Source organism: Alosa sapidissima, chromosome 22 (assembly GCF_018492685.1).
Source record: "Alosa sapidissima isolate fAloSap1 chromosome 22, fAloSap1.pri, whole genome shotgun sequence".
Lineage (NCBI taxonomy): Eukaryota > Metazoa > Chordata > Actinopteri > Clupeiformes > Clupeidae > Alosa > Alosa sapidissima.
Window position 1 is genome coordinate 15599633 of NC_055978.1, and position 26863 is coordinate 15626495.

At 41.0% G+C, this 26863-nt stretch overlaps 3 protein-coding genes across 3 annotated transcripts; all 3 read right to left on the reverse strand.

The window, feature by feature from the left end:
• Nucleotides 1–678: 678 nt before the first annotated feature.
• Nucleotides 679–6232, reverse strand: ucmaa (upper zone of growth plate and cartilage matrix associated a). Its single transcript, XM_042078910.1, has 5 exons — nt 5959–6232; nt 5417–5485; nt 5034–5129; nt 2321–2419; nt 679–1340 (listed from the first exon to the last, which is right to left on the reverse strand). The coding sequence occupies exons 1-5, from the start codon at nt 6014–6016 to the stop codon at nt 1243–1245; spliced, it is 420 nt and encodes a 139-aa protein (XP_041934844.1). The 5' UTR covers nt 6017–6232; the 3' UTR covers nt 679–1242.
• Nucleotides 6233–8216: 1984 nt separating this feature from the next.
• On the reverse strand, nt 8217–15521 carry phyh (phytanoyl-CoA 2-hydroxylase). Its single transcript, XM_042078907.1, has 9 exons — nt 15324–15521; nt 14852–14907; nt 14301–14411; nt 13546–13714; nt 13056–13137; nt 12279–12460; nt 11691–11840; nt 10811–10945; nt 8217–9298 (listed from the first exon to the last, which is right to left on the reverse strand). The coding sequence occupies exons 1-9, from the start codon at nt 15387–15389 to the stop codon at nt 9245–9247; spliced, it is 1005 nt and encodes a 334-aa protein (XP_041934841.1). The 5' UTR covers nt 15390–15521; the 3' UTR covers nt 8217–9244.
• A 948-nt stretch (nt 15522–16469) lies between these two features.
• LOC121697395 lies at nt 16470–18791 on the reverse strand. Its single transcript, XM_042078909.1, has 3 exons — nt 18654–18791; nt 17723–18006; nt 16470–16921 (listed from the first exon to the last, which is right to left on the reverse strand). Exons 1-3 carry the CDS (start codon nt 18661–18663, stop codon nt 16583–16585), a joined length of 633 nt encoding a protein of 210 aa, XP_041934843.1. The 5' UTR covers nt 18664–18791; the 3' UTR covers nt 16470–16582.
• Between the last annotated feature and the right edge of the window lie 8072 nt (nt 18792–26863).

A 26863-nucleotide genomic window follows, 5' to 3' on the forward strand; every position in this document is an offset into this window, starting at 1 on the left:
ATCAACAAATGCCTGTTTCCCCACATCTCATCTGAAAATATATATGTGTTCCAAAAACCTGTATCATGCACATTCAGAAACAGAATTGCTGTTAACTACCAGCAAAAGGAACTCACTGGAATAACTCACTGGAATGTTCATTTCATTTTCTTTAAAACAGACGGCAACAGGAAAAACGACACTGACTAGCAGATCATAATCATATGTGGCCATACAGTGCCTTATCAATTTCACAAACCACTCCTATCTAGCTATATGTGTCCTCTGGTCCATAATACATCCATCATTACAATTAGATGCAATAGCAGCTACTGTAGCCAGATGGTCTGTGGTCCATCTGAAGAGTCTAGGGTAAAGGATAACATAAAGCATTCAGATGGGGATGGAGGAATGCTCTGGTTCTAAGACATCCTGCCTGCTTGTCAGCTTGACGGTCACAGATGATTTTCCAAGCTGTCGTAAGTTCTGAGTCGTGGAATGTTAAAAGGGTCTTGCATTCCATAGAATCTCAGTTCCAGCTCACTCTTGAGCAGTGGGCCTTTCCCTGATGAATAGTCCAGAAGAAATAATCTCATTTCAGTCCTCATCTCTTTCCCTCTCACACACACACACAGAACTTGGAGTATTCCCAGTTCTCTGTCCAGACACATATATAGAGGTTTGTTTCCTTCCAGTTGATAATTATAGCACCATTTTATTTAACCTAAACATAGAATACAGTTAAGTGAGTATCTTAGCAGTGAAATCCCTAACCAGTAATCAGAACAGTGCAAAGATATTTCACGATAAGGAATGTGGGATGGAGTCCATGCACAGGGTGACTACTAGTCAAGATAATATTAACACTGGTTTCATTAGGATTGAGACAACATTAGATATTATAACAGGAAATAAAACTTTAACTTTAAAATGATTAATACAAGTTATTGTAAATAACTCAAATATGAATATGTGTCAACAAGACATTACACAAACAAACTAAACCATTACATTTTAACAAATTTGATATGTCTTTAAACATGTAAGGGAGCTGTCTTTGGTATGTAGCAACAAATAACTTCATTTGCTTAAAACTTTGCTCCCATTTTGTGAATGCTTAAAGTAATTGCCCCTTAAATCATCAGCTTAGTAAATATCCATTCAGAGATATCTTTGACTGACATCAAGACAGCCATTCACAGAAGGCCGAGCCCTCTGAGCAGCTGTGGCTCTCCTTTCTGTTTCCTTGGTTACCGAGCATGCTCAGTGGGGAGGGCGATGATGCGGGTATCGTGAGTACATGCCGTCGTAACTGTACTCGCGGTACTGTTCGTTCCTCTCCGAGGTCCTCTCATTTTGTTCTAAGAGAGAAAAGAGATGCTTCAGTAGGCTACCCCTGAGTATGGACTCTGTTATAGGTCTTTACCAAGGGTGTAAAATGTATTTATTTCCCTGACATACACCGACAAAGTAAAGTGATAGTAAAGTCACATACTGTAGTGAAAGTGTATCATGGCCATCACAATAAACGGTAGTTATTCATACACTTCTTATAACGTAGATCTCTATATTTTTTATTGTAGTGGCTTAGGAGCTTGGCTTGCATGCAACAGTCACAAAGTCATGGGTTTGATTCCCAGCTACCTCCATTGTGTCCATGAGCAAGGCACTCAACTTGACCCCCTAAGTGGTTCTTAACTGGTCTGGCTTTGGGACCCACAATTCACCATGTTCATTCATTAAGTGACAACATATTATTTTAGTGTTCAAGCCAATGGATATGGTGAGCTACATGATAAGACACGCACAGTGCCTATAGGCCTACTTGTTTGGAACATGCTGATGTTGGCATTACATTTGTGAAGTCTTCAGCTCCTGATGTCACCTTTCAAGACAAGTGTGTCTTTGACAGGGGTGCTTCCATGTAACATTTTAGATTTTAAGGTTTCATGCTCTCATGTGCCAGCAATGCACTACACACCACACACACGACCCACTTTTGGGTCCCGACCCACCAGTTAAGAAACACTGCCCTAAGTTGTTGAGGGACACTGGCCCCTGCAACTGGTATCTCTTGGGAAATTTCACTCATCTATTGTCCATGTTGTTGTCAATGAAGTGAAATGGTGTTAATTAAGAGTGATAATTAAACTTTCCCATGCCAGTGCACATCATCTGGTCATGCTTCTAATATCACAAAATAGCAATGGCACTAATACCCTTGGCTCTAATGGTCAGTGGGATTGAAAAGAGTGTGTATGTGTGTGTGTGTGTGTGTGCGTGTGCGTGTTTGTGTGTGCGCGTGTGTGTGTGCATGTATGTGTGTGTGTGTGGGGCTCACCATCCCGCTGCTCCTCCGCGTAGTTCTCGCGCTCGTCCCTCTGCTCCTCGTAGTACTCCCTCCGGCGCTCACTCGTAGCCCGCTGCACCCTGACCTCAGCTGATGGCAGAATACAAATACACCATTTTCATAATGTGTCGAAGAAGAATGATTATGATCTCACTGTTATCATCAGTCTCTCTGTCTGCTGAGCCAGACCAATACATTCAAAACTTTAAAAATATAACTATGAATAATGGGATTTTGTTTTTGTGAAAAATGCTTTATGAAGCCAAAGGCACAAAGGCAAATACATAGCAATGGTGACAAGGGAAAACATATTTTCTGACAGAAAAAAAACTTAAGAAAAACTCCACTTAAAAACAGTAGATAGATGAGAGAGGGGTGGGGCATGTAGAATGGGAGGCAGAGCAGAGAGCTCATTCATTCATATTGCATATCCATATATCAGAGTACAGTTTTTAGTGCTGGTGTTCTTTTATAAAACTTTTCCATAAAGCACTGGTTCCCAAACCTGAGGGGGGAAAAAACTTGGAACTGAAGGATTTTCATTAATTCGTCATTTTAACAACAGAATTCCTGGTCATTTAACAGCCTTGAAGTTGTTGTTCTACAACATTAAATTGGTAAAACACAGATAAGTATAATGGTTACATATCGCTCTCAGCAGGCAGTGCAAGTGGATTATAGCTCATAAAACTCTTGATTGATGCTTTTTCAATGCTTTTTTAATTTATAGCTTTGCCGTGCCAGGTATGGTGGCTCGCAAGTGAAATGTAAGGCATGCTTTCTGTGGGGATGTTTGCAGCAAAAGGAGCTCATTATACAGTCTTTGGCCCATCACCTAGTCATAACTGCTTACCTCTCAGGCTCTCAGACGACCTCTAACAACACACGTGCCCTTGCGTACAAACACACACTCATACTCATGCCAAACACACACACACACACACACACACACACACACACACACACACACACACACCTTCATACTCATGCCAAACACACATACACATCCTTATACTCATGCCAAACACACATACACATCCTTATACTCATGCCAAACACTCACACATACACACTGTATGTCTTCACGCCAACCACAACCCTACAACCTATCTGCCCACTCTTTCCACAACAGTAACAGCACATCACTGTGAAAAGTTTGCCTCCACAAACGTGAAAGTTTGCCTCCACAAATACCGCAGCGCAAACACACACACACACACCACAGACCTCCCACAACATACAGCAGGGTGCCAGGCATGGACTTTAGTGTGTGTCACTTTGTAGATTTATTTACTGTGCCCACCAACACACAGGTTTTTCTCTATCAGCACAGAGAGCCCAGGGGGAAACATCACACTCACTCACACAGTCAGTGTGACACAGACACATGCACAGAGATGAGTTATGTAAGGTTATAATATGTACATCACTCTGTGTGTGTGTGTGTGTGTGTTCGTGTGTGTTCCAGAGAGTGTATGTGTGTGTGTGTGTGTGTGTGTGTGAGAGAGAGAGACAATTAGAGTATTGATGGTGTGTGTGTGTGTGTGTGTGTGTGTGTGTGTGTGTGTGTGTGTGTGTGTGTGTGTGTGTGTGTGTGTGTGTGTTTGTCTCCGTGTTTGTGTTTGTACACGTGCACTGAACTAATGGGCTAGGGATAGCTCTAGTCTCTCTGTGTGTAGTGAGTTCAGAGTAGTTGTGGTGTCTGTGTGCATGTGTGTGTAATGAGTTTAGGATTACGGTGGAGTGTGTCTGTGTGTGTGTGTGTGTAATGAGTATGAGTTAAGGATTGTGTGTGTGTGTGTGATGAGTTAAGTACAGTAGTGCGTCTGCACATTCCTGTCTTTGCTCCAGCTGTGATCTTCCTGCAGCCCTGTTCTGAGCCAGCAGTCATAGCGCCACACACACACACACACACACACACACACACACATACACACACACACACACACTCAGGTTTCATATACACACACAGCACTCAGACAAATGCTGCCATTGTTTTCGGAAAGACTGCACTGCACACACTCACATTGTAATATATTCACAAACTGCTTTCCTCAACACACACACACACACACACACACACACACACACACACACACACACACACACACACACACACACACACTTGCAGACACTGTGGCTTGGAGGGGATATGAAACAGTCTTTTACTGAAGTTTTCCACGCTGGAAGGAGAACCATGCTGGCAGGTTGAAGGAGTTGCTGGTGTGTGTTGGTGGTGTGTGTGTGTGTGTGTGTGTGTGTGTGTGTGTGTGTGTGTGTGTGTGTGTGTGTCTGTCTGTCTGTCTGTATCTGTATCTGTGTGAGTGTCTCTCTGTGTGTGTCTCTCTCTGTGTGTGTGTGTGTGTGTGTGTGTGTGTGTGTGTGTGTGTGTGCCTGAGTGTGTGTGTCTGAGTGTGTTTGGGTTGAATTGCGATTGTGCGATTGGTTGAAATATGGGCTAGGCAGGTACTATCATCAACTAAGAATCTCTTTTTTACACAGAGACTATATCATGCATGGAACCCAGGAGGCTTGTGGTGGTTATGGTGAAGTTCCCCACTTCACTGTAAAGTGGTTTGAGTATTTAGAAAAGCGCTATAGAAATGAAGTGTGTCCCAACACAGAGAGAAGGACAGGTACGGGGGCCTCAGCGGAATATTTACAGAACATTAGAAAAACGTTACAAAAATGTTTTCTTTCTCACCTATCATCTCGGCGTAGGATTTCGGGGAGCGTCGACCCCGGCGCTTAAGAAAATGGGTTGCGTCTGACGCTTCCATAAACACTCGGCTCAAAGGCCCTGAGGACAGGACAAACGTTAGACCAGACGTACGTGTGTGTGTGTGTGTGTGTGGGGGGGGGGATATGTATGTGATATGCACCTGTTTATTATGCACCTTGAAATGTACAATTTTTTGATATCTTGGGTTTGTAGGCATTCATACTTTGGCTTGCATCTGTGTGTGTGTGTGTGTGTGTGAGAGAGAAAGATAAAAACATAATGTGTACTACATGCTATGTACATGCATATTCATATTTGTGTGTTTGTGTGTGTGTGTGTGTGTGTGTGTGAGTGATATAACTCACCTTTAGACGTTGCTTCTTTGTCGTCGTCGTTGTCATCCCTCACAGCTGCACCCTGAGTCTCTCTGAAGACTGAGGAAGAGAAGCACATGCCAGGCTTCAGATTTTTACAGGCATATTCATTAAGTGCCCTCATCACACTCCAAGCCCAGCTAATAACTACATCCTTCCCATGTTATTCAGCTGAGCCTCATGCACCCTCAACACTCCAAAGGCTCACTCTTAGTTCTCAATCTCTCTAACACACACACACACACACACACACATGCAACCACACACACACAGATAAATATACATATGCACACACACATAGAGATAAAGATACACATGTATGCACAATTATTAGGAAAAAAACACAAAGAATGTGACTATATCACATTTAAAGTAGACTACACATATTCAGCATTTTATTGAATCCCAACTGCCCATTTCAAATTTCTGGTACATCAAGACTTCCCTATATCCTTCATCCCAAATCTTTCCACTCACAATTACCACACACACACAAACACACACACACACACACAAGCACAACAGGTACTCACAGTTGAGAAGCAGGACCCCAGCCAGTAGGGAGAGAAGAAGCACTCGTGTCCAGGCCATCGCAGAGGATAGTGTGACTGAGAGAGTGTCGCAGGCTCCAGAATTACGCAGGAGAACCCTGTGTGTGTGTATGTGTGTGTGTGTGTGTGTGTGTTTGTGTGTGTGTGTGTGTGTGTGTGGAAGAGAGAGAGAGAGAGGATGGGGTGGAATCAGAAAGGAGGCAGCTGGAATTTCACTAGCTTCGGGGAGGAGCTCATAGAAAGAGACACACACACACACACATACCCCCCCCCCCCCCACACACACACACACACACATACACACTTCTAATACACACATACACACTTGAATATGCACATTCAAACACAATCAATGACCCAAACATTTATGATGCTAGATATTTTGTCACTGAAGAATGGACTATCCAGGTATGTGTGTGTGTGTGTGTTTATATTTGTGTCTCTGTGTTTGTATCTTTGTGTAGGGCTTACCAGACTGACAAAATACGCAGGCTTATGTGGGCATGTGACAACAGGTCCATCTCATCAAATCTGTACACTTTCTCTATACAGAACTGTAGACCCATTTAATGTGTCTGAATTTGATAAAGCCTTTTCAAGGTTATATGTACATGGTACTGGTTTGGTGTGTGTGTGTGCACCTGACCACATGTGCCTTTGATCCTTTGTCTGGCATGTGTTGAAATACTTTTTAACAGGTGCTGAGGTATATGTGTGTATGGTCCTGATCACAGGTGGAGTGATGAAAGTGATAAGTGTGTGTGTGTGTGTGTGTCAGAGAAAGGTGAGAGAATGTGTGTAATAGGGTGGGACACATAGAGTATATAAGAGTGTGGACCTAAGAGGTGTTTGTGTGTGTGTGTGTGCGTCTGATGGTTTTCACATGTTGCTGCTTGCCAGGTCTTTGTGGGTTATTCTCACTCAAATGAACACTTGTGCCGCTTCACGTTCCCCTGTCAAAGCCAGGACATCCCACTCATAACCATCTCAAGGTGGTCGTAATATAGACCATCACAACCCCAAATAACCTGTGTGTGTGTGTGTGACCTTACTGAATATGTCATTCCAATGACCTCAGCCCAGTGCTTGCTGTGGTTAACAGGTGACTGTTACTGCTGTAAATCTGCCACTGACACACACACATTCACTGAGCAGATAATCCGCATACTCCCAAACCACATTGGAATGTTCCATGACTGAGTCCAGATATGAAGTCTGGATGCTCCTTCTTACGAATGACCATACCTTAGATGTGTGTGCGTTTTCATGTGTGTGTGTGTGCGTAGAGCCCATCTGACCACCAGCTGTGAAGATGTTTGTGTCCTATAGCCTCAGATGGCAGCGTTTATCAGCCTTTAACCTGTGGGACAGTGGGACTGATCTCCATCTCCATCTGAATGGGCAGAGCATCACCTCCATCTGTGACTCGGTGTCTCTGAGCACGTTGGGTAGCGTGAGAGGCACCTGCAGAGGCCATCGAGTATCAGACCATTGCTCAATATGGAAAAATGAAGAAAAAGCCATGTGTCTCTTTTTCTCTCTCTCACTCTCTCTCTCTTTCCACCCCTTTTCTTCTCCTCTCTCGCTCACACAGTGAACCATCCAAACCTGGCAGGCAGATAGATTTTCTTGTCTCCAATTCAAGATTGATCTCCCCCCTATAACTCTGGAAAACCCATATTTTTGTGTGTGGGTAAGTGTGTGTTTGTATGTGGGAGTGGGAGTGTGTGTGTGTGTGTGTGTGTGTGTGTGTGAGTGTGAGTGTGGGTGTGGGTGTGGGTGTTTGTGTGCGTGGGTGTGTTCCAGTTAGTGTGGCACTAAGTTAAGGATGGTACACGATGACAGAACTGTTTGGTGATGTGTTTTCCTCTCTGAGAAAATTGCATGTGTGTCCATCATGACGGTGGCGTGTGTGTGTGTGATATTTTTCCCTTTTCTCTCTCTCTCTCTCTCTCTCTCTCTGTGTTTGTGTGTGTGTGTGTGTGTGAATAGGCACATTCATATTTTGCTCTCTTAGGTATTTTCTTTGGGACATTGGCAGTGTGAGGTAGGGGCTATCCAGGAAACTGCACAGACCCTGCTCTCTCTCGCACTCACTCTCTCTCTCACACACACAACCACAAACACACAAAAAGGTAAAATGATAGGCCACTTAAAGACACAAGGCGGCTAACTAGGTGTCTGACAATCTCAGAAAATACACAAAAGTTCTATTTGTCCAAAACAAATTAAGAATCATCCAAAGGTGTAGAAATGTTTATTTGACTTTAACTGAAGTACTATGTACTCTGCTTAAGTTCTTGAGTTCTAGTTTAATTACAATCAGCACCTCAGGTTAATGTGTAAGGCAACACAGTGAAAATGAAATGAGAAAGCATGGGATTATTAACATGCAGTAAAAATTACATCAGTGGCAACAGTTGTTTGCACACACACACACACACCTCCACCTGAAGCAAAAACGCTACACCTGTATAGCTTTTTCTTCTTCTCTTTCTGAACCAGAAAAGCAAACAAGTCTCTCTCTCACACACCCACAACCCTACATAAACACACATACAGTATTATAAGCAGATGACCCATCACACAGACTTTACATGAGTGTTTCATTCTTATTCCAGTCTCATGTCATGACCACCTTAATATGGACAATGGCATGTCTTTTAAACGCTAGCTCATTACAGAGTTAGCCAGGTCTGTTAACAGAGGCTAATTAATATAATTTCCTTCTAAGGGTCATTATATGATTAGCTTAGCTATAAGGCCGGTTTTCCACCAGACTGCCCCATGGCTATGGGAGGGACAGTCCTAGTACACAATATCTGCATTGTCAGTTAGATGGTGTAAATAGAGTCCCTTTTCTTGTTGATTCTGGTAAACAGGTTTAATGCTGCATTTCCAGGAGCAAATTAGCTTCCTCAAAAGCTTCTCTTCTCCTCAAGGGTGTGTGAGTGTATTTGGCCAGATGGTCTGGATCTCTAACACATTAGAATACATTCACCTTGTCTGACCTTAGGCAAACTCACTACCTACCATCTGTCACCTTTTCAATGGGATTCCTTCTTCTGTATCTCTTTAGGTTGGTTCATTCGATTCATTTTCCATTGACTGGCTGCAGGATTAAGCTGAAGGGGAAATCCGCTGTTGTACACTGCATAACGGTCCACGAGTGATTGAAGGACACCTGGCAGTAAAAAAAATAATGCACTATTGGATTTTGGGCTGTCAATCCACAGAGTGATGCTCCGTGATTGGACAGTGGTGTTTTTCAGAGGGAGGTTCTCTCTCCATGTACCAGACGACCCCTCACGGCCCAGGTATCCTGGAGTTCAGGGAACACACACACAGACACACACACACAGACACACACACAGACACAGAGAAACACAGGAGGTGGGTATAGAGAGAGGCAGAATCAGTAGTCCATATATAACCACTCTGCAATAGGCCTACTACTGCATATGGACCCTTTCAAGAGAGTTCCATTCTCAGCATCATAGTTGGCCCCACAAGACTTCCTTTTTAAAGGTCCAGTATGTAGGAAATAATGGAAAATAAACTGTAACCATTCCAAAAATGATCACCATATGTTGTCAGAGAGTAAGGAAACACGATGAATTGAAGTAATGGCTTATTTGACAACATTACTCTAACCCGTAAAACCCATGAAAAAAAATGAGTTACGGGGCGGAATGTCTTGGAATTTTCGTTTATGTTTTGAACGATTCATAGAATCGTTACATCCGTATTCTAGAATAGAGTATTAATAATGGGCTAGCACGTCCTCCTATTTGGGTTGCCAAATTAGCAAAGGCCAACTGTCAACAGCTGTCAGTTGTAGTCATGAACGCCTACGAGAGGCAGGCAAATTTCCAAAATTTAAACAAGAAACAAATTAAGTGGACATCGGAGGAGCTTCCTGAGATGGTGACGTCTTCGTCAAACGAAGAATATCAAGTCTGACGCAGAGCTGGCCATATTTCTCCACAACAGGTAGCCTAGGCTAAACTTCATCTGCATTGCTAACTTCAGCTAAATATGTTACGTTGGTTAGAGAGGTATTTTTTGTTTTCACTGTTTCCGTAATGTGTAGCTGGGTCATGGTTGGAGAAACGTTAAAGCAGCTGCAGGTCAACTAACATTAGCTAAGTCTTAATTACATCTGGCAACCCAGAAGAGGCTCGCGTCTGGTAGTCTTGAGAACGTTCACCAGTGTTTTGATTTTGGCCTGCAGAACGTTCGGTAACAATCCTACAAATCGCACCTTTAACATTCCATATGTTATGTTAATGCAGAGGAAGTAGATTGGGGCCCAAATAGAACGTTCAAGCATTGTTTTTGTTTTTATTGATGAAAGGGTCTATATTCAGTATAGACCCTTTCAACAATAAAAACAAAAACAATGCTTGAACGTTCTATTTGGTTCCCAATCTACTTCCTCTGCATTAAGATAATATATGGAATGTTAAAACGGAAGCCTTGTGGGGCCAACTATGATTCTGATAATGGAACTTTCTTGAAAGGGTCTATAATGACAGTGTGTATTACTTTTGAGACCTGGGTCAAAAAGTGCCATTGAGACCTTGGTGTTTCAGTGCTGTGTTAACTAACACCTCACTTATTTTTGAGAACATACATACATACATACAGACATAAACGCATACCATACATACTGTACATATATACATACATATACATACATACATTCGTACATACAGTGAATGCAATAAATGCAGAACTAATCTGTATTCTTTCCTCTGTACTTAATTATTCCAAGCCATCATCAAGTCACATGAAGAAAAAAAATCAACCGTGACTGACTGTCTGTCCTTACCTCAAAAGTAACGCTGTCATCCACACCGTACTTCTTCTCTGCAATCTCGTGTACTTCCTTTGCGATGTTCTCCTGAGTAGTACCCCTCACGTCAATGTAGTAGCAGTCTGCACTGGCATAATGGCAAGAGATTGCCTGTAGAAACGCAAACAAACACAAATGCAGATATTTCATTCAACTGGCCATGACCTGTAATTCTGAAGTAACAGCAGGACAAGGAATGTAGGTTATAGTCTGATTAGAAACCAGAATAGATTAGAAACCAGAATAGAATAGAATCAAATATTCAGAAATGTAGAGTTTCATCTCTGCCTTGTGAGGAGTGCCATAGAGGTGTGCTATGTGCTTACATCTATGTGTGCATGAGGCAAGTGTGTCCATGAGCATGTATGTATTCAGTCCACTCCAATCCACTTCAGTGTATGTGTGTTTGTGTATTTGTGTGAGCATCTGTGTGTGTGTGTGTATTTGTATGAGCGTCTGTGTGTCTGTGTGTGTGTGTATTTGTGTGAGCGTCTGTGTGTGTGTGTGTGTGTGTGTGTGTGTGTGGGTGGGGGAAGTGGTTAAGTGGTTGAGCACTACTCTCCCATGCCCATATCCATGGCTGAAGTGCCCTTGAGCAAGGCACCTAACCCCTCACTGCTCCCCGAGCGCCGCTGTAGCAAGTCAGCTCACTGCTCCGGGTTAGTGTGTGCTTCACCTCACTGTGTGTTCAATGTGTGCACTAATTCACGGATGGGATAAATGCAGAGACCTTGTAATTCCTTGTATACGCAAGTATACTTGGCCTATAAACCTGATTTTACATTTACATTTTGTCTATGTATACTCTGTATGTGTGTATGTGTGTATGTGTGTGTGTGTGTGTGTGTGTGTGTACCTTGCGAAAGCCTTGGGTCTGGTTCATGCCGGAGCCGTGGATGAGCAGAGGATGGAAGAACACCGTGTCCCCCTTCTCCATCTCCAGGTGCACGCGCGGGTGGTTAGAGTCATAGTTACGCACGCCATGGTACATCTTATTAACACCGCCCTACAGAGAGACACGCAGGTGGTCCAGAGGGTGAGAGAGAGAGAGAAAGACAGAAAAAGAGAGAGAGATAAAGAGATGATGATGGAGGAGAAAGTCAAGGCACAAAGCTTCTTACTTCTGGCTCTGATTATTTTCTGTGTCATTGCCACTGTGCTCTAAATACCTTGACACACCAGAAATCTGTTCACTACAGTATGTAGAGATTAATTCAAAACAAAAAACCTTTAAGCCAAATTTGTCTTCTAAATCTGAAACTCTTTCATGGACACACACACAAACACATAACATTTGGTATATGTGATTGAGTTGTGCATATACTCATAAATTCATAAACAAACAGACAAACACACAAACAAACACACACACCTCCCACTCGGGGTAGTCCAGCTCCAGCAGAGTGAAATTTTAAAACTCTTTCACAAACACACACACACACACCTCCCATTCGGGGTAGTCGTGCTCCTGCAGGGTGCCCTTGTGGGTGCCAGGCAGCACCACGAGGCAGCCGTTCTGTCGGGTAACGCGCTCCATGGCGGTCCAGGCGCACACGATGCGGTCAGCCGGGCGGAACGGGAAGTAGTGTAGGTCCTGGTGCATGGGGTGGCGGGACGTCTTCTTACCTGGCCACAGGTGAAGGTGAGTCAACACACAGCTATCACACTATGCTATTCCATTTGTTTCAGTTTTGATTGTGTGTGTGTGTGTGTATGTGTGTGTGTGTGTCAGTCAGTGTTGTCTCTATTGTTGTCTATTGTCTTTTGTGAGCTGCCTTCTTACTTGTACTGGGCTCACTTGTAAAAGAGATCAATCTCAATGTGATTTCTTCCCTGGTTAAATAAATAAAGGTAAAAGACAAAAAGCCAATGGGTCTGTGTCTGTATGTAAGAAAGTCAGTGTGTAGCTTGCGTTGCTAGACAAGCCCAATCCTGCACCGGTTTTGAACTTGGGATGGAAGGTGGACTTGCTGGCAAGGAGGCTAAAACTCCTTCGGTACAGAATTGTCTATACTGAATGATATCTTCTCAGCTAAGCATTTAGAAAAATAGCTAATTACGGTGAGTACAGATCATTTTAGTTGAGTTAATGAGCTATGTGTCATGCTTGTCTTGATACAGGGTATGGCATCTTTTGTCAAATGTACGTAGAAGTCACAAAAGTATGTATGTTAACTTTTCCTCTGTTTGACAGTGTGTGCGTGTCTGTGTTTGTAGTTACCTGCATCTGGGGGCTTGTTGATCAGCATAGTGTGCATAGCCATAACATTGGGTCCAGTGAAACATTGCACATATTTCAGAATCTAATTAAAACATAAACAATTAGTTAATCACAATATGGGTGCTTTCATGATCAGGGTAAGTGCCTGACATTATCTGCATACATGTCTGTGTACCTTACAATATAGAATTAACTTGGATAACTATATGTTATTATTGATCATAACTACACCTAGCAGTACCTAGTCAATTGGAAGTGCACCATACCACACAAAACACATCTTTCAGTCTTTTTCATTCTCTTTCAGTCTTTTTCATTTTCATTCATTTTAAAACTACACCACTTCAACACACTATATTAACCCAATTTTAGTGGACAGTCTCCCCACAACAATAACTACACATAGATTGCACTTCATAGATTCATATGAAGTTGTGTGTGTGTGTGTGTGTGTGTGTGTAAAAACTCATTCATGCTTATTTAGACAGACCTGTGGCAGAGCACAGTAGCGGAAGAGCTCAGGGTCCTCCTGGAAGTCCTGCAGTTTGGAAACAGCCTTCTGGTCTGGCATGAACTCGGACTTGGAAATGGCCACATCTCTCATCACCACCAGGCCAGGTACCTTCACTTCTCTCTTACAGATACGCTCAAACTCAGCCCTGACAACATGCGCACATACACACAAAACACAATGAGACAACAGCAAACAGTGTGTGTGTGTATGTGTGTTAGGGCTGCACAATTATCGTAATTGCAATCGTAATGCAATATGAACCAATGCAATTACCTAATCGCAAAAGCTACAAATAATCGTGCAGTTCATTTTATCACATTTCTGACTTTTATATTAATTTCATCCTCCTTGACTATGCCACTTATGGTTGGAGGGTGTGTGTGTGTGAGGGGCACAGAAATTCTGATTGGTGAGCTTCAAAGTCGGTCAGGGGTGCTGTGCTTCTTGTGCACCAGGCGTGCCCATCAATCAGGGGTGACACAAATTAAAGATACATTTGGAATACTGAAGTGAATCAATTCATTGACATTCAAAAATCATATGGCAAATCGCAGAAAATCTGTCAGAAAAACAATCAATTAGATATTTCCCCCAAATCATGCAGCCTTAGTGTGTGAGTGTGTGTGTGTGTGTGTGTGTGTGTGCGTGCATGCGTGCGTGTGTGTGTGCGTGCATGCGTGCATGCGTGCGTGCGTGCGTGTGCACGCACAGGTTTAGATCGATATGTTTACCTAAACTGGTCGATGTCCTCTTCTGAGACCAGGTTTTTGATAAGGATGAAGCCATCCTCCTCATAAGCAACTCTCTGTTCAGGGCTCAGATAATCTGTGTCCAAAGTGTACCTAAACAGGCATTAAAATTTTAAAATGAATCACACCCGGTTACAGCCTTGTCAGGGTTCAACAATGGCCTGCTGGCCCAGGGCAAGTAAAGAGAGTTGGTTGGCCTGTCACCATCACAAGTCAGCTAACTGCTTGAAGGATGAGAGGCTTCCATTATTCATTACAATTAATTAAAATTCAATACGTTTTTGTTTTATTTTATTTATTTATTACATTTTATTATTTATTTTTTAAAGGTAGGCTACTTTTCTGGTCCAGTAGGCTATAAAAGGGACCATTGGGGGAAATGTTAGGCTACATTTGACACTGCACCTGCCATATCCACAGTAAAAAAAACAACAAACAAAAAACAAACACGGGCTCTTGCCTCGTAGTAGGCTACTCACAACAATAATCTGAGAACAAATATTTTCATAATTTTCGCGTGCAGAAACACTTACCTAAGTGTTTGGGGAAGATGATACGACACATTCTGTGCCGATGTGAAAGACGCCCTCTGAGATGTTATGTTAAGTCCTAAGCTACAAGACTGACATTTTCATTTTCCATCACACAATTACATTATATGCTCTGTGTAGGCTATCATTTATTTACGCCATGAGTCGGTGCCTTTTGGAAACTAGCGGACCGTCTTTTCTTTGCTAAAGCTGACTTTGAACTATTATATTCCCTTTATAAACAACTGCAATATCTGCCTTAGCACAGTATTCACGATTAATGGCCATTAAAACATCTAAAGAGTAGCCTACAAATAGAAACAAAACATGTAGCCTGATATAAGGCCTACACAGATATGCCTCGATCTTTCTTGTAACTTCACCGGACTCCCAGCGCACATAGTCGGTCAGAGTAACGCCCCCATGTCGCTTTGGTCTTACAGCCACAAAACACAGAGAAGCCAGCAAAGGATACGACAGTCGCTCCGGACCGGTCCAGATGATTCAGAACGACTTTCAGTCGATCAGTAGCCCGCGACATAATCAACAAAGACTGAATACCACTTTGAGCGATATCAAATTAAGGTAGGCTACGCTCAGCAGTGAGCGTACAGACGTCTATGTAGTGCTCTAGCCAGAGGGTTAAAGCTCTAGTCGGTCACAAGTACAAAGTACTATGACACTGACTTTTGCCCTAGATAATCATATGATTAAACCAGCCACTGACGTAACATATTTGTTTTCACACCTGAAATGTAGGCCTAATGTAAATGGAAGACATTTATTATTAATACCGGTAGGCCTAGTCTACAGAGAGACAGTTCCAATTTGATTCAGATAGGCTAGCCTATTCAAAATAAATACCCTGTTTATAAATCTTTAATTTTGACAATGCATAGTGAAGTGTTTCTGTAATAGCCTATTAGACTGACATTTATTAACTGACAGACAATAAAAATGTTTTAAAGTCTTGCAATAACTGGACGTGTCGTGATAGGCTTTGACGTCCAGTCCACTTACCTAGTCCTCAACACAGTTTTTAAAGTCCAGAAGTCAGTGTAGCCTGAGCTTGTGAAGATGAAGAATATTTTATTTCAGTTTCTTGCAGAGGCTGAACCTGGATTATCATAAAACTTACAATATCAACTAATTGACCAATTGAGTCTCCTCAGAGACCCATTATCTATTACAGCAACACCCAGAACAAGATGGCTCTGTAGAGTGATACCAGGCGGTGCAGATCCAGGGCAAATAGAACAACCAAGAATATTTACCACCCTAGTCATGACTCCTGGGGCCCTAATTTAAATGCTGGGCAACATGCAAAGTCTAAGTCTAAATAAAGCTTGCTTAATAACTACGCAAAATCTATGTACAAATTAAATAATATTATAGGATATAGTATTATCCTAAGCACAAACATTGGTGGGTCAGCTAAAAGTCTCACACCACACAATGCCATTAATTCAGACATGCACTTCATAGACTGATATTGCACTATACCCATGATATAAGTTTCATGGGCACAGTGCTTCAGTGGCTGCCTTCTGGGAAGCTCCGTTTAATCAAAGCTACAACTAACAGACTGACACACAATACAAAATAACATAGAAAACATGTATTTATACATGTATTGCAACCTTTATTTCACTGTTATTACATAGGCCTACTACATGTGTGACAAATTACTTGAACTTGAACTTGATGGTGTGACAGGTGACATACACTGTCATTTTATTTCTTCTCTATGAGTGAAGATGCAAAGAAATCATGCTCATTCTGCATTTGTTGACAGAATATGGTGTCAGCCTTTGCAATCTGCTCTTTAGTGCTCAGATACTTGTCGAGGAGGGCCCTGTAGTGGTCTTCTGGGTGGCCGTGCATGTTGTTCTTCTTCCAGGTGAAGTACGCGTTGCAAGTGGTTTCTTTCAGCTGTTTGGCCAGCCACAGCCACAGCACTGAGCAGGGAAGGAGAGCGACGGCAAAGTAAATGGCTTCTTCTCCCTCCATGATATTGCTGTAATTTGACAGGTACTTCTCCATGGCAGGGGTTGGTTTAATATCCGACACACTCTATTGATGTAACAGGTGGAGATATTAGTCAACAGATTACAGCTAAAATAAGCATTACTGTCTCTGTTAGTCACTGAAAGTATATGAGTTTTTATATTATCTCATTTTTAATATATGGGTTTTTATATTTTAACTTTTTTCATTTTTTTTCCAGTTTAAAACATTTAAAAATTACCTGTAGAAACATAATGTTGATTGGAATTTGTTGACATAATGTTAAAAATGGCTATGCTCTATACACCAGTGGTTCTCAAAGTGTCAAGTGGGGAATAAAGACATGACAGGTGGGGCACGATGAACAGGAAGATTTTTTTGTGCCTATAATAATGCTTTTCTTTTTTGACAAGGAAGATCATAGATTCAAAGCAAAATAGCCACACACAAACATAGGAACCATAAACAAGCCGACATATGAATTAAAATAATATCTGGTCCAGCCAAAATGGGAAATGTAATATGGAACCAAAAAATGGAAATAATATTTTAACATTACCATTTTGCTGGGGTGATGGGGTCAGGTGGGGTTTAAAAATGGAAAACATTTGAGAACCACTGATATATACTGACTAAACTAAAATTAGCATGCAAACCAGCTAGCGTCAGCTTGGCTCTCTTGTGACATGTGACACTGCATTAAATACAATACAAGTCAATGAAAGAGTGACGTGGTTGTGTTCAAGACAACCTACAAAACTCCACTTAGCACCTTTAAAGCATACATATTAAATTGGTGGCCTATATCGAGAATTCAGGTGTTACTTCTATGTGGCTGTGTGATTCAAAAGAGGCTTGGTTTCTTACATTTAGATTGAATTGCTGTAGTGTAGCAACAGCATAGTTCTTATAGCTGTCATATCTCTCCTTCATGAACCTGCGGAGGTCCTCAGGTAGCTTTTCTTTCTCACACATCTCCCCCAACATGCCTGTTACTCTCACAAGGTAATTGATATCCTGGATGGTGAAGCTCACATAGTCGTCAGCCTGGAGGTCTCCAAGCTGCATGTGCTGTAGAAATGGCACTTCCAATGTCTGCTCAGCAATATCCATATTGTTGTCCCAGAGGAGGTCATAGACATCTTTGTTTTCTGTGAATGAAATTAGGGTATACCTTTATTGAAATAAGACTGGTTTACAATTTATACCAAATCACTGAATGCTTTTTATTTATTTTTTGCTTTTTTAATTGGGCACTGGACCTCATCTGAATTTATTGCAGAAACATTTTTTTATATTAAAAATGTATCTATCTTGAGGCAATAACACCAAAGCTGATGATACACAAGGCAATGTTTTGAGCAATGTTGCTGCATAATGTTCCATTTGATTGTATAGTTCTGACATGTTTCCATTGATATTGGGCAACAATTTATTTTCCGGAGAATCATTGCTCAAGAAGTTGCCCCATATATCATCACCTTAATATGAGATCATTTTATATATCATAGCCTTCTCACATTTTACAGAAATCTACATTGTTACTACACTTTTCTAACCCTTACAAATACAATAACCCAAGTAATGCAATGTCACTGCCACGCAAAGGCAAAGTGCAATATACAGTACATTATGATCATGGTTTTTTTATTATTATTTTCCAATATCTGCAAAATGTACAGTGGAATGAGCAGAGTGAAGTAACTACACTTACTGAACATATTAATTTTTAACAATCTATGAAAGAAAGAAAATATAAATAATAAAGTCAACGAAGGTAAACAAAAAGTGAAAGTACCCGACTGCATCTTGTCTGCCTTGGCCAAGTCACTGTATCACTCAGAAGTGCAGTCCAGTTGACACCACGAAAGCTTCTTCACATGAACAACCTCAAGGGTCGAGTATGTTGGTTTTTAAACCATCACATGGGGTGTGAATACCGGTAATCAATGCCTTTATTTGACAATTCAAGACGCCTTCTCTTCCTTTCCAAATTCCCCAGAAGAGAATTCCTGTTTTCTTTGTCATTTCACAAGGTTAGTCTTCATTACCCTCCACACACCCACTCACAAGCGAACACACACACACACACACTAGTGACACACAAAGAAAGCTTCTTCCCATGATGACCAACTTCAAGGGGCTTTGTTGGTTTTTAAACCATCCCTTTTTAAAGGGTGTGGATAACCGACAATCAAGATGCCTTTTTCCCCAATTCCCAGAAGAGACTTTGTTTTCTTAGCATTTCTCAATGCAATGTAATTTTGCAAGATTAGTCATCAAGAGAAAGAAATATCACTCACTTGATGTGGTGTCAAGACAAATTTTGTAGAGTATTATGCTAAAGTCCAATTAATTTTCATTTCAAGGTATCCGCATTCATTTTTAAAGTTTTAACTGGAAACCCTTAGGAACAGATTGAAAGGGTCTAGTCACCCCTGTGTATTAACCTCATAGCAAAACTTCACAATGTTTAGGATCTTAGGGGATTCTCAGGTCAGTGAAAGTGAAACTACCCTTGACCAAATGATGACCCATGACAAGCTTCAGTTCTGCATTTCTCAAAATGACTACTTCTGAGAAATTCTCAAATTTTCTGTGAAAAAAGGCTCTGAAATCTACCTCATAAGTAAAAGTAGCCTGATTCATTCCATTTTTGATCCTTTTTACATCTAAGGTTTTAACATGCTACAATAATTCAATCTTTATTTCAGACTCAGAGGGTCCATAGCATAGAAAACAAAAACAAAAATGGCATAATAATGATCCATGCATCCATGCTATTTTTCTATAACCACACCAAAGACGAGCAGTACGGTGTTCAAAAAGGTCTCAATACTGAAAATTGTACACTGACAGAGAACATGCTAAAATTGCGAAACAGCATATAAGCCTGAGCATATAACACACGACACTGACAATAAATCATATCATCGGTAAGTACAGTATATGACCATAATTTACTGCCTTACACAGGGAAGATTTGTTTCTTATCCTCTTTACTTTTGACCAACATGACATTACTCTTTTTAGCATCAAACATAATATCAATATAGCTGCAAGCAGCAATGAGGGGGCCAAGCAGATAGTTCAGCAGGCCATATTTGCCATGTAAGTCAATGCCGTTGCATCAGACATATAGCCTTAAGCAGTCACAGCAAGTTCCATGCCAAACAACTCATGATTGGCTGAGTTACAAGGTCAAGTTTTACATCAAAACATAACTGATTTTGTGGAGCTGAACCAGGGCTGAGTGTCGCCGCCCCCTCCCCCAGCCAGCCCACCGCCACAACCGCCCCTGCCCATCCCACCCGCCCCACTCTTGCACGCACGCATTAGAATTAACTGGATGGAACTTGCTGTCATCAGTTTCTCATCAAAAATAAAAGATTGACTGAGATATGATCACACTTGCTGTGATTTAAACATAGTGGTCAAAAATTAACGTCATTGGGTGTGTTGAACTCGGTTTGGCCCAAGGATTCCAATGATCTCATTTTGACATTCGGGTCAACGGGTCAAAAGTTACGTCTGTGAACACACGTCCAACTTTGGCCTGTTGGTGGCGCTACAGCGTTTGAGGTGCCGGCATGAAACTTGGTGAAATTAATTATTGGGCTGTCCCCAATCAGTGTGCAAAATTGTACAACTTTTTACCAGGCGGTTCTATGGGCTGCCATTGACTTCCATAGCAGAATAATGCACATTAGCAACTACTGGCCAAAATGCATTTTTGTCAATTACAGAGCCCCCTAGAGGTCAAAGTTCACCAGATTTCTTGAGTGTCCTCCCGATGGGCTCAAAGGTGCATGTACTACGTTTGGTTTTGATACATGAAAGCGTTGCTGAGAGATGAGCTCACTTCCTGTTTGATCTTTCGATTGCCCTTTGAAATTTCGATTGCCCGTTACGGGCCAATGCTTCTGTCAATAATTCCAGAAAATTAGGCAGTGATAAGGCATAGTCTGAGGATGGTCTGTGCCAATTTTGGTGAAAATCAGATGAAATTTGTGAACTGTGAAAACTTGTTCGTGTTTTTGGTTAAATCCAATATGGCGGCCGAATCAATTACGATGACATCACAAGTTGGCCTGGGTCGGCAAGGACCATCAACAGTAGTACCAGACACCACTAGTGCGTTTTAATTCTAAGCACAACTGCTGCTACAGGCCAAAAGGCATGTTTCTTAATTACAACGCCCCCTAGAGGTCAAAGGTCACCAGATTTCTTGAGCGTCCCCCTGATTGGGTCCTGAGTCCATGGACTAAGTTTGGTTATGATAGATGAATGGGTTGCTGAGATATGAGCTCACTTCCTGTTTGGCGGCTTCGCCGCAAATTTCGATTGGCTGTTACGCGCGAACGGTTTTAGTTCCGAAGACAAAAAGCAATGCATTAATGAGGCATGGTCTGTAGATGATATCTACGAAGTTTGGTGTCGATCGGACAAAATGTGTGACCTCTGATACGTTTTAAGTGATTTTGATGAAATCCAAAATGGCGGAAAATCCATCATGGCGTCATAGGGTGCGTTGAACTCGGCTTGGTCCAAGGATTCCAACGGTACCTCATTTTTCAAAATCGGATCAACAGGTCAAAAGTTACGTGCGTTCACCAGTCGGTTCTATATGCTGCCATAGACTTCAATGGCGGAAGCGTAATAATAATAGGGAAGAAAACATAGAATCACTATGGGTTGCCTCGCAGCTTCGCTGCTTGGTCCCCAATAATCCATGTAGTCTATTGTGAACAGACTTTCCATAAATACTGGAGTCCAGCATTACATGGGTTACTCCATGACCAAGTCATCTACATGAGATGATTAGGCCTAATAACAGTTTTTCCAACCAGACAATCTGTGTTGCACCCATTGTCTTGACAGGTCATCCATATGTAACAGGTGTGATCTTGCATTGTGTAGTTAAGCACCATACACGAGGATTCCCAGTCAAGTATTTTTATTCTGGTAATAGACAAAATAATGCAATCATTCAACGGTCTTGAATAATGATTGGCAATGCTGCAGCTAGAAATATAGAAACACTTATGTTAGCATATACAGTACATCTTACATAGTAGTTAGCTAACCTACATAGTAGTTAGCTAACCTACAACCTACTACTACGCAGCCTACATGTCATTATCAAAACAAATACAATGAATGTGCAAATCTCTGATCATACAAAAGTCTATCAGTATCCCTAGGTACATATATACGGAAGCTTATTGCTGCCACACTAAAAGAAATAAAAAGGCTCAGTATTATGTAATTACATGAAAAGTTTCTTGTTATAACAATATCTTTTTCATGTTTTAACAAGATATTTATCACGTTATAACATGACATTATCACGTTATTTCATGATACTGATATTTTCACGTTATAACGTGAAAATATCATGTTCAAGATATGATATTTTTACGTTTTTACAAGATATATATCACGTTATTACATGAAATTATCACGTTATTCAAGATAATGAAACTAAACGAAACGAGAGGCAAGAATAGGATATGCTCGTTTACACGACTCAATCAAATTCTATTTTAAGCTCGCAAGACATTCTCATTATTGAACACAGTGGATGATATTTATAGGCCTATAGCGTATGCGAACACCCAAGTATTGTCCAGAATAGTCTGCACCTGTGTGCAGTAGGCTAGCGGAGTGGCAATCGGGAGAGTCGGGAGGATTCCCGGTGGGGCCGGATTACTGTAGTGTGATCTCAAAAAGCGCATGCTATTGCTGTTTTAATATTTTCTTTGCTGTGCTCTCCAGCAGCCTGCGCTGTGCGACTGCAGCGCTTCACTTCTCACTTTCTGTGTCCCTTCCCCACAGCCTTAGAAATGACAGCGATGACCTGACATGCAGGCTACCGAGCCAGAGCGGTCTATACATTCACCCACATTGCGTGAAGATTTGCATATTTATCAAAGCTCTTTCTCCCTCTTGCGTCAAGTTAGCGAAAGTTTTATTTATTGTGTTGATAAGAAGATAAAGCAGAACTATCAGGCTGTGTGAGCCATATACAGTCTATGGTGTGAACAGGCTATCCTGCACAGAACCTCTCTATCGGCCTCCTTTTCAGCAGCTCTCTGCCGATACACACACATCCCTCTTCGCTGCTCCTCAGTCAGCTGGGAATTGACCACACACACAGCCTACACACTCATACACACATGCACAAAAACAAACATTCATCAAGCAGCACTGTAATAGCAGTCAGGGTGCAAGTTCATAGACACGACTAGTTATCATTTATGCCAGCCATGAGCTCTCGTGGCCTTGTTTCGTTTAGTTTCGTTATTTTGAAATAACGTGATAATTTCATGTAAAAACATGATAGCCTCTTGAAATAACATGATATTTTCATGTTATAACGTGAAAATATCATTATCATGAAATAATGTGATAATTTCATGTAATAACGTGATACATATCTTGTTAAAACGTGAAAAAGATATTGTTATAACAAGAAACTTTTCACGTAATTACATAATACTGAGCCTTTTTATTTATTTTAGTGTGGCAGCAATAAGCTTCCGTAACATATACATTGATATAAGAACATTTTTGAAACCAAGACAACCATTATTATTAAAATAATCTACAGTGTGCATGTACTCGTGACCTACCTCTTGCGCAGGCAAGATAAACTGGGAAGAGCAAAAAGCGCGTCATTCCCATTATAAGAACAAGCTTGGTCACAGTGACAGAACACAATTTCCCCATACACATATACATTTCTGGTGCAATGGCAAGTGGAAGCATTATTAACCATGTTACACATAGGCTACATTAAATAAAACATTGTTAACACATAGTTTTAATGTACATTTTGATGTATTTTGGTACGACGGAGTATTAGGGCCACACATGAAGAAAAAAATATTTTTACCATGGCGAGATTAAAGTCGACATGTTGACTTCAAAGTCGACATGTCGACATTAAACTCGACATTTCGAGAATAAAGTTGAAATGTAATGTCGACTTTAATCTCGACGTGTCGACTTTAAAGTCGCCATGTCGACATTAAACTCGACATTTCGAGAATAAAGTTGAAATATCATATCTACTTTAATCTCGACGTGTCGACTTTAAAGTCGACATGCTGACATTAAACTCACAATAGGCCCTAAACATAGCCTACACAGTTGTTGTCCTGAAAACACAACACTTCTGCTGCTCTTACATAACTTGCACCACTATGCCACTTTCTTTCTTACTTAGGTCAAACAGAACTACCCAAGCCTTTTATTGGCCTGACTTTGCACTAGTATTTTATTGACTGTCTATGCACAATTTCAACCAAATTTTGCTGCTCTTATTTTTTCATTATTATATGTGCCCTCTTATTTACTTATTTACTTACTTTTTTGTTTACTTGAATGTTATGTTTGTCTGTGGACCTAAATTGGTAAAATATGTCTTGTCTTCACCGTGGGATAGTGAGAAACGTAATTTCGATCTCTTTGTATGTCTGGAACATGTGAAGAAATTGACAATAAAGCTGACTTTGACTTGACTTTGACTTAAGCTATGTAGTCTACACTAATAAACAGCCTATGTTACATGAAAAATGGGCTTCAAATAGGTGTTATTTCAGATAGATTGCTAGATTGCAGATATTCAGATAGATTGCGTTAATTGTCTGTTAACTAGGCTACTCATTGCCGTCATCGTGAAGTGCTGTCTCGCGGTTATGGAAATACCATGCACTATGCCGTTTAGGCAAAATAGCTAGAAAAATATATGTATCCAATGATATAATGTTTCTATACAAAATGTTATTTCACTCTGTTTTACGTGGGTAAGGCCACTGCACATCCAAATAACTGCCCTTCATGACCCACAGGCCGTCACTCTCCATAGGATAACATGGCAAAACTAATTTTTCTAAAACTGCTTTTCCATGTCTCACCTGCAATACATAGCCTATAGGAGGCTAGAAACACAGGTATAGCCTAAGTAAGCATATATACTATTTTGATCCCGGGAGAGAATATGTGTGCATGCACTTTATTTATGCACTATATGTATTGCAGTATGCAGTTGAACCTTTAGATGAAAAACAACACTTTAATAATGGGCCTACAATAAATAAATAAACCGCTAATGACGTTTAGGCTACTTTTGACCATCGCATTTATCGCCTGTAGGCCTAACTCCGTGATAGGACCTATCAGCAAAGTAGCCTATTTGGCTGAGCAACGCAGGTTAATGTTCTATGTTTTGTCCACATGATATAGTCCTATGTCTAATCATTGTTGCACTCGAACACTCTGAATCATTGTTGCACTAGTTGCATTGTTTCATTCGTCCTCCCTTTCAATCTTCTCGAGCGGTCGTTCTCTCTCCAAACTAACTTTATTCTCGAAATGTTGAGTTTAATGTCGACATGGCGACATTAAAGTCGATACGTCGAGATTAAAGTCGATCTTACATTTCAATTTTTTTTTCCGAAAAGTCGAGTTTAATGTCGACATGGCGACTTTAAAATCGACATGTCGAGTTTAATCTCGTCATGGCAAAAAAAAAAATTCCTTCATGTGTGGCCCTAATACTCCGTCGTAATTTTGGTCTATTCCTACAACGGAGTATTAGGGCCACATATGAAGAAAAAAAATATTTTTGCCATGGCGAGATTAAACTCGACATGTTGACTTTAAAGTCAGCATGTCGACATTAAACTCGACATTTGGAGAATAAAGTTGAAATGTAATGTCGACTTTAATCTCGACGTGTCGACTTTCAGATAGATTGCGTCTTGTCTTAACTACTCATTGCCGTCATCGTGAAGTGCTGTATCTCGCGGTTGGAAATACCATGCACTATGCCGTTTAGTATATAGCTAGAATAATACATGTACAGTATCCAATGATATGTTTCTATACAAAATGCTATTTCACTCTGTTTTACGTGGGTAAGGCCACCGCACATTCAAATAACTGCCCTTCATGAACCACTCTCCATAGGTTAACTAATTTCTCTAAAACTGCTTTTCCATGTCTCACCTGCAATAAACATAGGAGGCTATAAACACAGGTATAGCCTAAGCATATATACTATTTTGATCCCGTGAGGGAATATGTGTGCATGTATACTTTATTTATGCACTGTGTGTGCATATGTGCGCATGTAGGCTACTAGTACATGGGGTGGTCGGGAGGAGGACAGCTTCATTCGTCCCTAGACATTCAGCAATAGGCTGTTTTGCATCCATTACAAACAAGCAATGTGAAATTCTAGGATTGGGGAGAGCGCCTAGTATGCCTAGTCTAGTGCATAAGCATGAAGTTGAACCTTTAGATGAAAAACACTCTTTAATAATAGGCCTACAATAAATAAAAAAACCCGCTAATGACGTTTAGGCTACTTTTGACCATCGCATTTATCGCCTGTAACTCTGTGATAAGGACCTACAGGAAAGTATTTGGCTGAGCAACGGAGGTTAATGTTTTATGTTTTGTTCACATGATATAGGCCTATGTCTAATCATTGTTGCAGTCGAAGAAAACTGGAATGTTTAATTCGTCCTCCCTTTCAATCGTCCCGAGCGGTCCTTCTCTCTCCAAACTAACTTTATTCTCAAAATGTTGAGTTTAATGTCGACACGTCGAGATTAAAGTCGACATGATATTTCAACTTTATTCTGGAAATGTCGAGTTTAATGTCGACATGGCGACTTTAAAGTCGATACATTGAGATTAAAGTCGACATTACATTTCAACTTTATTCTCGAAATGTCGAGTTTAATGTCGACATGGCGAGTTTAATCTCGTCATGGCAAAAATATTTCTTCCTTCATGTGTGGCCCTAATACTCCGTCATATATTCCTGAGTGCAAATGCTGGTGAAATATAATAATTTTCCTGTGACCTACTTGTTAGCCTACTGAAATGCCAGATAATGTGATAGCCAAATGGAAGTGACAAATTAGTTTTTATTTGTTTGTCACTGATTTCATGACCTTTAAAGGGATATTCCACCATTTGGTGAATTACACT

Excerpts from the sequence above, each read along its gene's own strand:
- ucmaa (XM_042078910.1), bottom strand. The coding sequence starts at position 6,016 with ATGGCCTGGACACGAGTGCTTCTTCTCTCCCTACTGGCTGGGGTCCTG. Across the intron at positions 5,486-5,958 it reads TGGGGTCCTGCTTCTCAACT|TCTTCAGAGAGACTCAGGGT; the intron begins GTGAGTACCTGT and ends TCTCTTCCTCAG. Across the intron at positions 1,341-2,320 it reads CGCGGAGGAGCAGCGGGATG|AACAAAATGAGAGGACCTCG; the intron begins GTGAGCCCCACA and ends TTTCTCTCTTAG.
- phyh (XM_042078907.1), bottom strand. The coding sequence starts at position 15,389 with ATGTCGCGGGCTACTGATCGACTGAAAGTCGTTCTGAATCATCTGGAC. Across the intron at positions 14,908-15,323 it reads ACCGGTCCGGAGCGACTGTC|AGGGCGTCTTTCACATCGGC; the intron begins GTATCCTTTGCT and ends ATAACATCTCAG. Across the intron at positions 12,461-13,055 it reads CAACAAGCCCCCAGATGCAG|GTAAGAAGACGTCCCGCCAC; the intron begins GTAACTACAAAC and ends ACCTGTGGCCAG.
- LOC121697395 (XM_042078909.1), bottom strand. Across the intron at positions 16,922-17,722 it reads TACAGCAATTCAATCTAAAT|AGTGTGTCGGATATTAAACC; the intron begins GTAAGAAACCAA and ends TTACATCAATAG.